Below are 18484 nucleotides of genomic sequence, written 5' to 3'. Positions count from 1 at the left end.
GTGTTGCAGATGAGTCTTATAAATTTATCGGTACCACATATCAGTAACAATAATAATGTGATTGTTGCATGTACAGAATTCGACACGAAGTAATGCATAGTATGTTACGAAAATGTAATACATGAGGTGGGATTATATTCTTTAATTTCCCTTTGAACGTTATTCTTATTTTAAATATTGATTGGCTTGCGTCATGCCATGGAGCCAAAGAACCTCTATCTTCTCTAATCATCTAATCTTTCTTTTTGGACCTTGTATCCTAAGATATTTTTAACACAGTCGGTCAAGAGCCTGCTAGAGGAATGTTGTTAGGTTTTCCCAAACAAGTGTTCTAATGCTGGAGTGACTAAGTAGTTTAAATAGATGCTTGTGTGGGGATGGGGTACTTGTAGATCCCTCTGGAGATTATCGCCATCCCCGGCACAGTCCTAGACCAGGTTTAAATTTTGATTTGATAGGTAATGCTCTGGATTTTAAAAGTACCCCTAGTGCTCAGGATTTTAAAAGTATCCTCATTCCTTGAACAGTTACGTTCCTGTTGGCAACGGCAACAATTCTGAATTCCTGGCAGCAGTGTTTTATCATGTATTGATAATGATGTATATGTTATCAGTAGATAGACGATAAAGGGTGGTTAGGAAGGCTGGTGGCGCAGTACTGGTCTTAGTCGTCCCTAGAGAGGCCTTCCTGCTTTTGTTATTTCATCCCTGGAAAGAACTTGCTGCAATTGTCGAGTCGCCCCTGAAAAGGCGCTTCTGCTGTCGCCTTCCTGTTTGCAAAATTTGCTTTGGGATTGTGAGAAGGGAGGTTAGAAGTCTCGCCCTTGCGGGAAAGCTTAGTACTGTTAGGGTGTAGATGAACCTAGCGCACCTGCCTACAGCCGCTGCTGCTCTCCTCGAAACATTCCGCTGTTGTCTGTTGTGAGTATTTCACTAGTGTATGAAACACTGTATAAAATTGCAGTGCATTTATAAGTTGGGACAGTTTACAGTTCTTACACAAGTTGGAAAATGGGCGAAGTTCGTTGTGACGAGTGACTCACTTACGGAAACCTATATTAAATTTTTAGGTTAATTTTTGTGGGTTGTGAATTGCCCCATTCAGGGTACTGTAACTTCTTAGATATGTAACGTATTATTCTCAACATTTCTTCGAAGAGCAGACAATTTTATAATCTTTGTAAATTAATATATCAAACTAATCTCCCAGCTTGTGTTATAGATGAATAAGACGTATATGCAACACTTGGGTATCTTTATAATGGAAACGCTATGCTAACCAGTGGCTTTATCAGTTTAATACAGAGAATAATGCTGGGGAACGATGAAAATTTTATAGTAGTTTGAAGTAACATGTTCCTCAGTGTTGAAAAGTGGTATTCAGTCCGTCCGTCTCTTGGACTGCACACCTTTCAACACTGACGGACTGATCGCTTCAAACTACTACACATTTTCCACAGTTTCCCAGTAATTATTTTCTGTATTGGATTGATAACTCCACTGGTTTGCGAAATGTCTGCACAATAAAAGTACCAAAGTGTTAAACATGAGTCTTATTTACTTGTTGCTTTTGTGTACCATTAAGAGATACCCGATGTGCCAAGACGCATGTGGAAAAGGTTACTGCTATCCACATTACATTTAAAATGTCATAATTTTCATGTAGTCTATATAAATAATGCCATGTATGACTACATGGTAATACTTGCCTTCATATGCAAGGATTGGATCTCTACGACCCCTCCCCCCCCCAGAAAAAGGGAAAGTGAAAACATTCTGGCGTAGTAAATATTTGAACTAGGATAATGAGTGACTTTGACAAGTGTGAGGGTGGTCGAGTGATCACAAGTGTAGGTGGTGAGTCAAGCACAGATGTGTGTAGGTGGTAAGATGTGTGGGGGGGGGAGGGGGGAATTGGTTGGTAGATGGATGGGTGGAAGTGGACCCATCACAAATTTGAGAGTATTTTAATTCTCTTGTAATGCTGATTCCTAATTTGCTGTCGCCTCTTTGGGGTGATCATGATGCTGATCATTCACATTTTTACAGTATCTTACAATAGCTTATTCGGTTATTTATACGCTATTGGGATCTACTGTATCATCTTCTAGACATAGAACTGTGTTGGTCTCCATGATATAGACTACTAAATAACTAGCTGTTTTACGTCTTCTGGTGTGATATGAACTGTCAACAATGGGATATAATACACAAATAACCCGCACATAGAAGAGAGTAGTTTACGACGACGTTTCGGTCCGACTTGAACCATTTACAAAGTCAGACTAACGAAAAGGAGAGGAGGAGGGGTATATATAGGCAGGAGGTGGTAGTAGTAGTGGAGGTAGAAGAGTATCGTTCCAGTTACGGTATTGTGCCTTTTTGTTATTTATGGATATAAAACATACTTGAGCCACTCAGTGGAGCGGAGGAGCAATGCAAGGAGTCTGGGGATAGCCATGTAGGACGATCTTACTGTCAACCATCATAATATTGTTAATATTGCAATTACTAAGAACATAAGCTGCAGAACAAGAACTATTAAAAAATACCAAGCCAGTTTTGCTTGCGTTCCACACTCAGCATCTAGCGTGACCCCTGTGCTGCAGGTATACGCACACGAATGCATGCACTCACCCACTCGTCAGTGTACACTCAAGCACGCACCCACGCACAGAGCAGTGTTATGACTGAGGCTGGGAAGAAAATAATTTGAAAAGTTAAAAGAAAGTATTAAGATACTAAGACACCACAAACCAGGTGATAATGAATAACTGGGATAAACGTACGTTGTTTCGTGAAGACCAATTTATGTTCGTAACTTTCTTTATATTTCAAGAAAGGCTGTTTATCTCCAATCCTTTATACTCGAGTTATCCCTTATTGTTATCCCTTATTGTATTGTATCCTTGCATTTCATCTGGGTTGTTTTGCACCCTTACCGTACCTCCAGTTCTTTTTTTAAATGAAAATTTTGGTTTGCTGCAGAATGGTGGGATGAATAATTTATATTGATAGCGTTGTAGGTTGTTGCAGTGATAATATAATGTGATGTTGCAGGATGGTGAGGTAAGGAGGCGACATGTCGGCACTCTCGACGCGAGAGGACGCCCTCCGTCAGTTCGAGACTGGTCGCATCCAGCACCTCCGGGAGGAACGTCTTGGTATACAGAAGAAAACCTTCACAAAATGGATGAACTCCTTTCTCATCAAGGTGAGTAACAGTTGTGTGTGTGACCCTCTGAGAAATATCATAGTGTAGCCTCTATCTTGTGACCCCTCTTAAGAATTAATTGTTGATTTAACTATGTGATGAGTCACTATTAGGGTGACCGATAGCAGTCTGTGACTGAGGACCAGCATATTCTTCAGCTTTGGTCCAACATTGAAAAATTAGATACTTTTTGAGAACCTCCATGCCTTTATTTTGAACCATGTATGGTAAGGGGTTGTTGTTTCAGGCGCGGCTGGAGGTGATGGACCTGTTCACCGATCTGGCGGATGGCAAGATGCTTCTCAAACTGCTCGAGATCATCTCGGGCGAGAAGCTGGGCAAGCCCAACAACGGCAGGATGCGCGTTCACAAGATTGAAAATGTTAACAAGTCTCTGGCCTTTCTCCACACTAAGGTAGGTGCTGCCATTTGTCTTGCCTCGTTGCTCAACGACTCTTCTTCCTGCAAGCTTGGACCTGCCTAGCATAAGCCAGTAGGCCTGCTGCAGAGGTCCTTATGTTTTTGAGTGACTAGGTTGTCACTCAGGAGGCCTGGTCAGAGACCAGGCAGCGGTGTTAAGCGCGCCTCGCTTAAGTAATTAATAGACAGGGGTGGAGTTTTACAGGTATGCATGGCGGGTAGAATAAGTTCAGTCGAGCAAGTGTTTCCTCGGGTATTCTACACGACTTGCAGTTGATTGACGTACCTCTTAGTTTCCTCAGGTGCATTACATGACTTGTATAAAAAAAGGGGGAAAAAAAGTACGATGAACGACTGAAAATTGAGACTTAAGAGTCTTCAAGGAGAATATTAGAACCAGCAAGGGAGTGGAGTAATGATATAAAATTCCTTTAGGGGCTCCAAGGAATGATCAGTTTTCCCTCTGATTGCTTCGCATTTCTATGGAGCTGTATGACTCTTGCATATTTATAAGCGCTTCCCAACGAATATAATAAACAGCCATCCAGCAGCAGCATTAGCTAGTCTATATAGTCACCTAAGGTTCGTTTTAATGTATTTCTGAAGGATATATGAGCAACATCATCCCGAACAGTCACTAGCCCGGTCCTACATTCACCCGTCCCTCGGAGTCATTTTAGATTTGTTTAACGTTAACGTAAATTTTCTTAATTTAAAATCAGTACCGCAGCAACTAACCAATAACACTAATACATACTCTGGGAGTATGTTATTAAGCAGTAACGAGAAGCGGGTAAATATAAGAATTTTTAATACACCTTATAGCGTAGACTTCCGTTATAAAGGCTTGTGTGTTAAAACCTTCTCCATCACTGACGTGTGTCGGGGAAAGTGTTGTGTGTATGGCGGTGCGGAAGTGTCATTTGAGAGGAATGTTGATATGGAGTGCTGTGGAACCGGAACTAGTACTTCCGGCGAGGATTGGTGTTGTCGGTTGTTATTGCCGCCGCCAATGTTGGTGGTGGTTGTCGGTGCCACCAGTGTTGGTGACCTGTCACTTCTAGTTTCCCTTATGTAACTTTCCTAAATTCTACCATCATATTCTTAAGAAACCCCCATATAATGTAGACGAAACAAGACCACGTGTTGGGTCGTTCCACCATAAGGTCGTAATGAGGTTTGAGCACTTTGTGTATAGGGGTAGAGACCTTTTCACTAGGAGTGCAACTCCTCACAGGGCGTCCCACTCCTCAAAGGATGACCCTCTCCCTCTTATAGGATGCTAGCCTGATTTAATAACACAAACTATTTCACCTTAAATGGACATATTATCTTTGTATCTTAAATTTGCTTTCATTTATGGCCGGTGACATGGCCTGTGGGTCGAAGGCGTCATACATTTTTAGGTGAAGGAGTTGAATAGTTTATGAAGTGGGTATCTTGGTGAAAAGAGAGGTCATTTCCAGGCTGCAGAATTTTTTATTTATTTATATAATATATTTATTTATTTATTTATGTTTATTTATATTTATTTATATTTAGGTATCAAGAGTGAGGTGTGCAGGAATGAATTTGCCCAAGAGCTTGGGGTATGGACAGTGACGAGAAATACATTGGTGTTTTTGTACTTAGCAGAACAGTTCTCGTAACCAGTCACAGGTTTACAGGATGAATTAAATACTGACAGCACTAAGAGTCAAGCAGTTGCCGAAAAAGGTTTGGTCAGGAATCATCTTTGGGTAGGTAGATCACAGGGCTCTTCCGTATGGCTGGCATATAAAACTGACTCTTGTTTTGATGTGATAGTGGGTGTTGCCGGCCTACTGCCTCCCACGGGGAAGCCAGGACTAGTGTGGGAGGAACGGGATAAAAGGGGAGTGCAGCCAAGTATATCGAGGTGCAACACAGCTACCATACCCCACCAACCGCCTAACCACACACCCCATCACCCCACCACCCACAGCACCACCAACATATCAAATAAATGCAAGAGTAATATTAAACCTGCGCTATATAATGGCGAGTGTCTGAAGGAATGATGGTAGGACAGAGGTAGTACTGAGTGTGAGGGTGCGAGGATTGCTGTGCCTCCTCCCACTGCAGCCAACGTTAGGCAGGAGCCTCCCCGAGGAGCATGTCCGCCCTCGCACTGCTGCTTTGTGTATTGCTGTTTTGACACACGTGGTGGGGAGGGGAGGTTGCAAGGCTGCTGCTGCTGATCAACCGGGCTGTGGTGCCTACGTTGGATTGCGTTCGACCTCCCAAGTAATTGTCACTTGTATTACTAGATGTAATATTTAAGTTTCTGCATACAGCTTATGAACAAATAGATACTGAAATACTCTCACCGCCCTTGTTTAAATTGATAATTAATAGGGGGTGCTTGAAATGGTATATAGAAATGGACTTGAATTCTCTGGCAGTGTGCGACGAACCTGTTTATTGACAGTTGTATTTTGAGAACACCCGCAGTGTGCTATTATATGTACTGTAGTAGTTACGTAGTGAAAACAAATGCTGGCAGTTTCCCCTTCTCATATTACATCACACAGGATAGGTTACGTACGAGAAAATGAAGTGGCAGCCGTAGCTGCGGGACTTCAAAAGGACGGCGAGAATATAGAGATGGATTCAGTAGTTAGGAAGTTAAAATAAGCAGTTTTTTTTTTTATATCAGAGCTGGGAATCTCCCCCCCCCCCCATCCTCTCAGTATAACCTACCTGATATTTGGGAAATAAAATAAGACCATAAAACGAAAATGGTATGTAAATACTGACAAGGCAGAGAGATACTTTGCTCTTAACAGTGGTATTTACTGTATATAAAGATTTTTTTTTTTTCAAGGTAGCTCGCTTCTCGAAGTTAGGGGTGGTGTCTACCTACCTTGAAGTGCTTCTGGGGATTACCCTCCCCGCGGCTGGGTTGCTTAACACCACTCCCCTGCTAGACGGCACACGCCTCCCCACTCAGAAGTTTACTTCAACCTTGTAGGTCTGTTGGATGTATATCTATGTGCATTTACCTGTTTGTGTCGAGTGGTTGCAGCATCCCTGAGGAAAAGCTGTCGAGAGGAAAATGCAGGATTTCCTGTAATTCTTGGTAATTTGTTAATAAAATATCTGAATGTTGAAGCAACTAAGAATGCAGTTGGTGTAAAGACATATTAAGCAAGCTTTTGTAAAACCGTTACTTTGTACAAGGCTTTATCATTGACATGAAGCTTTGCGGAGAGAGTACGTTTTCCCAGTAAAAACGTAATCTTTTTACTCGATATGGCGGGCATCTCGCCCTTGTATCCAAGGGTGGCGTTAGTATCATCAATGGCGTGCTGATAATTTGGGCTAATGTCTTTATGGTGGTATATTGACTTACAAGCTGAATGGCAAAAAAGGTAAGCTATCTTAATTGAATTATAACCATATTTCATGTGGCATTGTTTGAAGTATATATAACTGCTGCCTTGTTTTTTTTTTTCGACGAAAGTGAATACATCACCAGTATGCTGATGCTAGATTCAATTTGAAAGATATAGTGGGAACAAAAGCTAGCTCCACTGCCCAGTGTTTTGCAGTGGGGAACAACATGATACTCAGTGGTGGTAAGTTCCAACTGCTTAGGTATGGAAAGAATGAATTCAAAAGTAACACTGTATACAAAACTCGAGAGGCTTGTTAAATAGAACGGAAGGAACATGGAAGGGCTTGGTAATAATTGTCAGCTGACCTTTCTTTCAAAGAACACAAGAGAAAGGTCACGACAGCCAGGAGGATGAGGGGGTGGGTAATGAGAACCTTCAAAACAAGGAAAATAATGCCATTGGTGACATTGCTCAATGACGGCCCCGTTCAGGACAGGAGAAATAACCGAGCTGGAACAAATACAGGGGGCAGGGGGGCACACTAAGGAAACACTGTATCAACATCCAACCAGAGGATATCAGAAACACTACTGGAACAAGTGTTGAAGTCTTCAAGAGGAAGCTGGACAAGCGTCTTCACCAGGTGCCAGATCAGTCAGGCTGTGATGGAAATGTGGGGTAACGGGCCTCCAGCGGCAACAGCCTGGTTGACCAGGCTAGTACCAGACAAGCCTAGCCCATGGTTGGGCCCCGGGAGTAGAAAGACTCGCGAAACTCATCAAAGGTAGCTGTTTCCTGTCATATTCATTCAGAGGACGATTTTCAGTGTTGAAATAAGCCTGAGCTGGGAGACTTCAGTAGAGCAAGGAAGATATCTTCAAGCATTCTATTAAGGGTCCATCAGCTACGGGAGCTTAAAAAAAAGTTTAGTTGCTGCCGCTGCCTCAGCTGAGGCATGTTGGGGGAGCAGCTCTCTGGGTGAGTGGGGGAGGGAGCTGAAGATAGCCTCCTGGCCTGCACCTGATAACACACCTGATAACTGCTAATAATACAGATGATAGCACCACCAACAACTCCTCGATACACGTCTTCATGACACCAACAGTTATTATAACTTGCATTAATCTTAAAAAAAAAAAAAATATCGTTTTGGACTTTTCTTCCCAACCGGACTAACTTTCGGCCAATCTTCCTTGTTTAGTGTGTTCAACCAGGCTATTGCTGTTAACGGCCTGTTGGTTCACAAACATAGCCTGGTTGGTCTTCTACTTGGCGTGTGTTGTGATGCAGTTTTCTTTTGGCAATATTTGTCTGCTGGTAGCAGGGTGCAATGTTGGACTACGGTAGTTTACTAGTTGGTGGCGGCCTGGTCAGCCAAGCTGTTACTGCTTGCTGTTTGTAGTTCAGTGTAGGCTTAGCACATTTACATGGTTTATTAGGAGCTGCAGAGGAATGTATCAAATTATGTATTGAAAACTGTGGTATGTAGATAATTCTCCTATATGATGCGACGGCTTTGAAAACCTTCAACCCATGAGGCACTTTTTTTTTTTTTGTCTTGGTACCAGTATATCTATGTATATCTATGAGGCTGGATTTTCTCACAGGCAGACAAAATCAAAATTGGCCTCACGTAGAGGCTGGGTCAAGGACGAGGAGAGTTGTACGTGACTCTGACGCTGTTGTGACTCGCTGCTGCCACCACCATAGTTTGATACCCATTACTTTTTAAACATGATAAAAGACATTATGCAGAGCAAATCTTTATTAACAGAAGGGAGTTTCCCAACACGGATACCTGGTTACCTGGAGGTTATTCCGGGGATCAACGCCCCCGCGGCCCGGTCCATGACCAGGTCTCCCGATGGATCAGGGCCTGATCAACTAGGCTGTTACTGCTGGCCGCACGCAGTCCAACGTACGAGCCACAGCCCGGCTGATCCTGCACTGACTTTAGGTATCTGTCCAGCTCCCTCTTGAAGGCAGCCAGGGGTTTATTAGCAATTTCCCAAATGCTTGATGGGAGGCTGTTGAACAGTCTTGGGCCCCGGACACTTATGGTGTTTTCCCTTAGTGTACCAATGGCGCCCCTACTTTTAATTGGGCGCATTTTGCATCGCCTGCCCAGTCTTTTACTTTCGTAGGGACCTCTCCACAAATTCCTCACCCTCTCTCGCTCTTACTCCAGATGGGAACACTGATGGGTTGGATGTCTACTTGACTCGTTTATTCCAGTTCTGGCAGTGATAATTTAAAATCCAAGTTTAGTAATTGCTCTTATATGCAAACCACCACTTGCAAATTTGCAGCAGTTTTAAGATCAAGTAGGTCTAAATCGACCACTTCTTCGAAGACTATGACATAGGACCCCATCATCTTATTTGATTACTTATATTTAAGAATTCTCAAATAGGAATGTAGCTAACGTGCGTGGCAGGAGAAAAAGCTCCGGGAGGCAGGTTGTATGAAATCACGTTAAAATAATTAAAGATGGTGACGAATTTCTGAAGTGAACAGGTGACAGTCTACCAGGTAGAAAAAACAACCCTTGACTATATATCTACAAATAGAGAGAGAGAAACAACCCTTGACTTTATATTTTTAAATATCTGATATGGTACGTAACATGAACGATATGCACAAACCGGACCAAAATCTAATGGAAATGAAGACAGCTTGTACGCCAGATATTAACAGTTCAGCACAAATGAAAGCTATTTTTTTAAATAAATCAAATTTTAACGCCAAAAATGTTTGCTGGGAACAAATAAATCATGATCTCGATAAAACATGCCGAATAAGTAGTAGAAAAAAATATATACGTGTGTCTCGAGAGGAGCTTAGAGGCACTAGCAATTTCCTGAAGACTTATCATTAAGGGGGGGGGGGGTAGGAAGTAAGAGGTACTGATTAGCGAAGTGGATAATAAAGCTAACATTGAAAGACTCGTGCACTGCCCAGGAGAGATGGAGAGCAAAAAAAGTAACCTTAAATATTTTTTTCTGTTGGGAAAATCGAAGGCAGGTGTAATAGTATTGGAACATAGTTTGACAAACACACAACCTAGTCATTGGAAATTTAATTGGTGCAACGTTTTACCTGTACCACAGGCTTTTTAGTAGGTGTTTTGTTTTACATTTGCACACGCACGCACACCCATTTTATCGGATACTAAAGGGATGGTGGAGTAATTAATGGAAAAATATTAGAACGGGGATTACCGGTTGATGTGAGCCGCGGCTTCCGTTAGCGAAGTGTTGGCGGAAGTGTAACCACACCCACGTGTCAGCACCACCAGCCACGCCCTTTAATACATCCTGCCTTATTCAGCGTCTTTACATGATTAAATTTCTGGACAATGTAAGAAAGTTAGAACATGAATACTAACTTTAGATAGTTTATTATTTTTGTGGAATATTTTGGTTTAAGATAGTATCAATAGTGCTGAATGACCCTGTAGGTCAAAGCTTTTTGTAAATCTTACAGCTTTCAGTTCCAAAAGATAACACAAAGTATAGAATTCCCTATTAGCAGACGAGGTGTCGCTTGGACACCGATTATCGCATCACAGTTTGGTACTTTTTTATTCTTTATTCATTATCACATCTTGCTGCTGCTGTGTTATTTACTTGTATTGTCGGTATTTTATACTACATGCGCACAACTTTACAGTTGTGTGCGAATGTGTGTACACAAGTGCCGAGTGACTTAACAGTAATCCGGCCCTGAGCCAGGCTTATCTGGTGCTTGCCTAGTTAACCAAGCTATTGCTGCTTGCAACCCAGTGGCCCACTGTCCAGCCTGGGTTATCCGGCACTTGCCGGAGATAATTAGTTAATTCATGAAAACTTTTAAACCTGTCCCAGCAGTGTTTGATATTTTCTGATAGAATGTTGAATAGTCGAGGCCCATAGAAGTTGATCGTGTTCTTGTATCGTGCCCATTGCATCCCTGCTGTTCAGTTTTTATACATCTACATCAGTGGTTCTTAACCTTGTTGGAGGTACTGAACCGGGTGAACCCCGCAAGTTTCACCCGTGCGTTCACCAAACCCTTCGCAATTGGAAAAATGAAATATGATTTCTTCAGAATATCCACAAGTTTCTTCACGTTGGCTGCCTTGGTTGTTGTGAGAGGCTTACAAAATAAAAAAAAAAATCTTCCTTTATCACGTGGAAGCGTTGGTGCGAGTTGGAGGCTGAATTTCGCTGGGCTTGAAATCAGATCTGCAACTACTTAAGCCAAGATGTCATCGCTCATGTCTATTCTGCTGCTGATGGTGTCATTTGAAAGAGGAATTAAGGATAACTTATCTTCAGCAGCTTTTCCCAGCATGATATTCGCCATCTTCAACGCTAGTGTTGTAAGTGTGTTTCACCAGTGGTGTGTGGTTTGCTCTGTTTTTGCGATCAGGTATACAACTTCGTATGATGCTGTGAGGATCGGTTTCTTGATGGATACAAAGCAGAGAACAGGCAGAGTAGCCTTTTCGTCCTTCAATACAGCGAGCGTGACCTCCACCGAACCCCTGAGACTGACTCATCGAGCCCCTGGGGTTCGATCGAACCCAGGTTAAGAACCACTGGTCTACATATTTTGTTCTATCACGTTATGATGGTGCGTAGGTTTGGGACAAGGCACCTATGCATATACGAGTCTAAGCCTCCCCTTCCTCCCAAGAAAATAAATATTTAGAACTTTGACTCGTTCTCTGTAATTTAAATACTATATTGGCTCTGCGAGCCGTAAACGATCTCTGTACCAGCTTTGGCATCCTGCCTTTAACAGAGTTGTCAGCATTGAACACTAAGCGAGAGCACTAGTGATTGGCATGCTTTTCCCCCTTTTTTTTAAAAGCTCATGTTAACCATCCCATTTTCTTGGCTTTCACAACATTTGCCTTAGTGTTCATAAGATAGGTCAGCTGGCATTATCACACCCAAGTTTTTCACACTAATTTCTTACTGTTTGGTGATACAGTAGTTTGTCACCATGGAAAACTTTGCTTACATCCTCTTGGAATTTTTTTGGTCTTTTTGCTTACTCCTACTCTTTATGATGTTTAGAAAAATGAATATCCATTTACCTACTTTACTCATTCTATCCATGGGGCATGTGCCTCATTGCTGTATGCATTTACTTGGTCACTCTTACCAAATGCCTTTGTGAAATACGTGTAGACTAGACCTGCATTAAAGCCTTTTTTCCAATGCCTCCATAATTTTTTGGCTGTGATTAAATATTTGTGACAAACATGATCTTCCCTATTTTGGGTTGTGCAGGTTGTTGTTTATCATAGTTTGAGTAGGCTTCAGATCACACTTTCAGATGTGCAGAGTTAGAGCCAACAGTCTATATTTTTTTTTTTTTTGTGCCAGCACTCTGCCTTATTTTGTGTGGAGAAGCTGTCTGCACTTTTTTTAGGGATTTTGCCTACCTTTACCTTTGATAAACCTTCGAGTTTCGAGAGTATTTCTACTCCTGGAACCCGACCATGTGCTAGGCTCATCTGGTTCTAGCAAGGTCAACCAGGCTGTTTCTATTGGTGGCCTGCAGCCCCACATATGCATCATAGCCTTGTTCTGGCACCTGGTGAAAATGCTTGTTCCAGCAGTGTTTCTTATATCTTCTGGTAAGATGTTGAATTATCTGGGGCTATGGATGTTGATAGTGTTCCCTTGTGCTTACTGTGCCCCTGCTTTTCACTGGGTTTATTTTGCACTCTTCCTCTCATATCTCTCATTCCAGTGTGTTATGACAGTGTACAGATTTGGGACGAAGCCCTCGAGTACTTTCCAGGTATATATTATCATGTATATCTCTACTAGATCTTAAGCCTTTTTCAGAGGATACCGAGAGCTCGTGCTAATGTCAGACGTGTCAGGCAGATCAGGCAGAATTAATGACTTTTTCTGCATTCCAGTCTTCTTATATTTAAAATTTCTGAATTTCCTCATACTGGTCTCTTAAAATTTCATTAGTTATTCTCTCGTCAGTATATGAACCTCCTATGATTGAGCTAATTCAACAGGGGTTCATAATTTGAATTTTGCATTTGTAATATCCTTGTTATTTTCTTGTAGTATCCTTTATGGCTTTTTGTTCTGTGGTATTTTATATGAATTGATAGATTATTTATGTAATGATATTAGAAATACTTTATACATATTCGTGGGAAGAACACAAACTGCACAATCCAAACCAGCATGGTTTTAGAGTTGGGAGATCATGCTTGTCACAACAGCTAAACCACTATGACAGAATTATGGGGGCAGTGGGAAAAACCCAAACACAGAAGTGGTATATACAGATTTTATGAAGGTGTTTGACATGAGATCATAGGGTGATTGTACTCTCAATGTGGACCTTAGGCATAACAGATTTAATAGATTGTCTCCAGAACCTGACCATACCTGTATAAGGGCAAGTTTTGATCTTATGATAGTGCTGAATGACCTTACATGCAAGTGTCCTTTAAAATCGAGAACTACCGTTTACAGCAGTTATGTTCTCTGCTTATAGTATGAATTGTCTGTAACTACTGCTAATGTACAAGTTTGTAATGTTTGGCAGTTTTCATAATTGGCTTACTGGAAGTGAGAGCTTTGTGTGAACCTTGTGGCTTCACTTGTAAGGTGTGTCTGGGGAGGGGAGCAGTTGAAAGTGACAACTCGCACTTTCCCCTTGTACCACCACCTGCCACATTCTTTCCTCTGCCACTGTTCCATGTCCTACCACCATCTACCACTGTTACTTCTGTCCCTGTCTGCCACTGTTCCTTCTGCCACTGTTCCCTACTACTCCCTGATGTGCTGCATATCTCAAAATACATTTAGCTATTATTTTCTATAATATTTTCCGAAATAACATGAATGTATTTTGATTTTTTTTATTAACACATCGACCATTTCACACCGAAGCAGGGTGACCTAAAAAAAGACTTTTACCATTCACCGTCTTGCCAGAGGTGCGTTTACAGTGCAGTTCAAAAACTGCACACGTATTTCCACCCCTCCTTCAGAGCACAGACACATCCAGGACTCGAGTCTGGCTAACTGGTTTCCCTGAATCCCTTCATTAATGTTACCTTGCTCACACTCCAACAGCATGTCAAGTCCTAAAAACCATGCGTCTCCATTCACTCCTATCAAATACGCTCACACATGCTTGCTGGAAGTCAAAGCCCCTAGCACACGAAACCTCCTTTACCCCCTACCCCCAACCTTTCCTAGACCGACCCCTACCCCACCTTCCCTCCACTACAGATATATTCACTCTTGAAGTCATTCTATTTCCTTCCAACCTCTCTACATGTCCGAACCACCTCAACAACCCCTCCTCAGCCCTCGGGATAATAGTTTTGGTAATCCTGCACCACCTCCTAATTTCCAAACTATGAATTCTCTGCATTATATTCACACCACACATAGCCCTCAGACATGACATCTCCATTGCCTCCAGTCTTCTCCTTGTTGCAGCATTCACCACCTATGCTTCACACTCATATAAGAGTGTTGGTATAACTGTACTCTCATACATTTCCCTCTTTGCTTCCATGGACAAAGTTCTTTGCCTCCACAGACTCCTAAGTGCACCACTCGCCTTTTCTCCCTCATCAGTTCTGTGATTCGCCTCATCATTCATAGACTTATCTGCTGACATGTCCACTCCTAAATATCTGAATTTATTCACCGCCATACTCTCTCCCTCAGTCTGATATAGAGTCTTTCGTTGCCTCAGTTTTTTATCCTCGTCACCTTACTCTTTCCTATATTCACTTGTGTATTTATCCGACCTGAATTTGAAAGTACCCAAGGTTTTAACCTCAATAACCCTACTAGGCAGATGGTTCTACTCATCAACCACCCTATTTCCAAACCAGTACTTTCCTATATCCTTTCTAAATCTAAACTCGTCTAATTTGAATCCATTATTGCGGGTTCTCTCTTGGAGAGAGATCCTCAAGACCTTATTTATATCCCCTTTGTTAATACCCATCTTCCACTTATACACTTTGATCATGTCTCCCCTTGTTCTTTGTCTTACAAGTAAATGCACTTTAAGGGTCTTCAATCTTTCTTCATATGAAAGATTTCTAATGCTATGTATTAATTTTGTCATTCGTCGCTGAATGTTTTCTAACAAATTTATATCCATTCTGTAAAATGGAGACCAGAATTGAGCTGTGTAATGTAGGTCAGGCCTTACTAATGATGTATAAGACTGTTGTATAACCCCTGGACTCTGTTGGCTAAATTAATATTTTTAGAAACCGTGCACCTCCTCCTAATTTCCAAGTTAGGGGTTTTTGCATAATATTTACACTGCACATTGCCCTTAGATATGATATCTCCACTGCCTCCAGCCTTCTCCTTGTTGCAACATCCACCACCCATGCTTCACACCCACATAAGAGCGTTGGTACCACTATACTGTCATGCATTCCCCTCTTGGCTTCCATGGATGGCATTCTTGATATCAGTGCATCACATACCATTTCCCCTCATCAGTTCTGTGATTCACCTCTTCTTTCCGAGACCCATCTGCTGACAGGTCCACTCCCAAATATCGAATATATTTACTTTCTCCATACTTAAGTGACCCGATTTCCATATTGACTATAATGTTTGGCATGAAATCAACATTGTATATTTGCAGGTGCGGCTGGAGAGCATAGGAGCTGAGGATATAGTGGATGGTAATCCACGTCTCATACTTGGTCTCATATGGACCATCATTCTGCGCTTCCAGATCCAGGAGATTGAAATTGATGTGGTGAGTGGTGATGCTGATACACATGTTAGTGGTTGACCCAGCACTTGGTTGTTTTCCTATCTTTTCTTCCCTGTCCATCTTCACTCTCCTCTTTTTAATTCTTCCTCCATGCACTCCCTCTTTTTCCCCACAAAATTCCTCTTTCAATTTTTTGCTGTACACAGTTACTCAGAATTTTAACTAATTTACTCTTAAGTTTTAATATGGTAACGAACTGTCATGCTACCTGACAGTTTAATGTAAATTTTATACTCTAGTTATGACTTTCCTAGGTAGTAGGTTGGTAAACAGCAACCACCCAGAGAGGTACTACTGTCCTGCCAAGTGAGTGTAAAACAAAAGCCTGTAATTGTTTTACATGATTGTAGGATTGCTGGTGTCCTTTTTTTCTGTCTCATAAACATGCAAGATTTCAGGTATGTCTTGCTACTTCTTCTTACACTTAGGTCACACTACACATACATGTACAAGCATATATATACATACATACCCCTCTGGGTTTTCTGCTATTTTCTTTCTAGTTCTTGTTCTTGTTTATTTCCTCTTATCTCTATGGGGAAGTGGAACAGAATTCTTCCTCCGTAAGCCATGCGTGTTGTAAGAGGCGACTAAAATGCTGGGAGCAAGGGGCTGGTAACCCCTTCTCCTGTATATATTACTATAGTATTTGAAAGGAGAAACTTTCGTTTTTCCTTTTGGGCCACCCCCACCTTGGTGGGATACAGCTGGTACGTTGAAAGAATACACACACACACGCACACACACACGCACACCATCCCAACACACACACACACACACACACACACACACACACACACACACACACACACACACACACACACACACACACACACACACACACACACACACACACACACACACACACACACCATCCCAACACACACTACAGTCCATACCTACAGCCTCCACCCAACACCGAGCTATAGAATCCCACAGTATGCCACCAGGTCTCCCACCCTCACAGGCCCCTCAAACCACAGTGTTGGAAAGGAAACTGAAGGTATGGTACACAAATGCTGATGGAATAACAAATAAGTGGGAGGATTGGCATGAAAGAGTCAAAGAAGCATCACCGGACATCATAGCTCTCACAGAAACCAAGCTTACAGGTATGATAACAGATGCCATCTTTCCAACGGGATACCAAATCCTGAGGAAAGACAGAGGGAACAGGGGGGGTGGAGGAGTGGCATTGCTGATCAAAAATCGCTGGAATTTTGATGAGCTGGAGAGAGGAGACAGCGGAGAAGAAAGTGATTACATAGCGGGAACGCTTCACTCTGGAGGTCCCAAGGTGGTAATAGCAGTGATGTATAACCCACCGCAGAACAGCAGGAGGCCAAGGCAAGAGTACGACGAGAGCAATAGAGCGATGGTTGACACACTGGCTAGAGTGGCTAGAAGAGCTCGTGCATGCAGGGCAAAGCTCCTGATCATGGGTGACTAACCACAAGGAGATCGATTGGGAGAACTTGGACCCACATGGGGGCCAAGATACATGGAGGGCTAAGATGATGGAGGTGGTACTGGAAAACTTCATGTACCAACACGTAAGGGACACTACAAGAGAGAGAGGAGAGGATGAACCAGCAAGGCTGGACTTAGTATTCACCTTGAGTAGTGCAGATATCGAGGACATCATATATGAAAGACCCCTTGGGGCCAGTGACCATGTGGTTTTAAGCTTCGAATACACAGTAGAGCTACAAGTGGAGGGAGAAGCAGGAAGGCCAGGACGAATGAAGCCAAACTACAAGAAAGGGAACTACATAGGAATGAGGAACTTCCTGAACGGGGTTCAGTGGGACAGAGAACTGGCAGGGAAGCCAGTTAATGAGATGATGGAATATGTAGCAACAAAATGCAAGGAGGCTGAGAGGTTTGTACCCAAGGGTAACAGGAATAATGAAAAAGCTAGGATGAGCCCATGGTTTACCCAAAGGTGCAGGGAGGCAAAAACCAAGTGTGCTAGGGAATGGAAGAAATATAGAAGGCAAAGGACTCAGGAGAATAAGGAGAGCAGTCGTAGAGCCAGAAACGAATATGCACAGATAAGAAGGGAGGCCCAAAGACAATATGAAAATGACATAGCAGCGAAAGCCAAATCTAACCCGAAACTGTTGTACAGCCACATCAGGAGGAAAACAACAGTCAAGGACCAGGTAATCAGGCTAAGGAAGGAAGGAGGAGAGACAACAAGAAATGACCATGAAGTATGTGAGGAACTCAACAAGAGATTCAAAGAAGTGTTCACAGAGGAGACAGAAGGGGCTCCAGAAAGACGGAGAGGTGGGGCACACCACCATGTGCTGGACACAGTGCACACAACCGAGGAAGAAGTGAAGAGGCTTCTGAGTGAGCTAGATACCTCAAAGGCAATGGGGCCAGATAACATCTCCCCATGGGTATTGAGAGAGGGAGCAGAGGCACTATGTGTACCCCTAACAACAATATTCAATACATCTATCGAAACGGGGAGATTGCCTGAGGCATGGAAGACAGCAAATGTAGTCCCAATCTTTAAAAAAGGAGACAGACATGAAGCATTAAACTACAGACCAGTGTCACTGACATATATAGTATGCAAAATCATGGAGAAGATTATCAGGAGAAGAGTGGTGGAACACCTAGAAAGGAACGATCTCATCGACAGCAGCCAACATGGTTTCAGGGACGGGAAATCCTGTGTCACAAAC

General features: G+C 42.4%; 1 protein-coding gene across 15 annotated transcripts in view; it reads left to right on the top strand.

Moving 5' to 3' along the window:
* Positions 1-18484, top strand: part of kst (spectrin beta chain, non-erythrocytic 5 kst) — a 436819-nt gene that overhangs the window by 147931 nt on the left and 270404 nt on the right. For 13 of the 15 annotated variants that reach the window (XM_070097938.1, XM_070097941.1, XM_070097939.1 and 10 more), the window contains exons 2-4: positions 3060-3213; positions 3461-3628; positions 15651-15767. In XM_070097938.1, coding sequence (XP_069954039.1) covers positions 3082-3213; positions 3461-3628; positions 15651-15767 — 417 coding nt within the window. In that variant the 5' untranslated portion in view covers positions 3060-3081. Of the gene's footprint in view, positions 1-680; positions 921-3059; positions 3214-3460; positions 3629-15650; positions 15768-18484 lie in introns of those variants that run through there. The other 2 variants (XR_011393672.1, XM_070097933.1) reach the window with 2 other exon arrangements.

This window comes from Cherax quadricarinatus, chromosome 60 (assembly GCF_038502225.1).
Source record: "Cherax quadricarinatus isolate ZL_2023a chromosome 60, ASM3850222v1, whole genome shotgun sequence".
In the NCBI taxonomy this organism is placed as follows: domain Eukaryota; kingdom Metazoa; phylum Arthropoda; class Malacostraca; order Decapoda; family Parastacidae; genus Cherax; species Cherax quadricarinatus.
The sequence above is the reverse complement of the archived record's forward strand: the minus strand, read 5'-3'. Positions and strand labels throughout refer to the sequence as shown.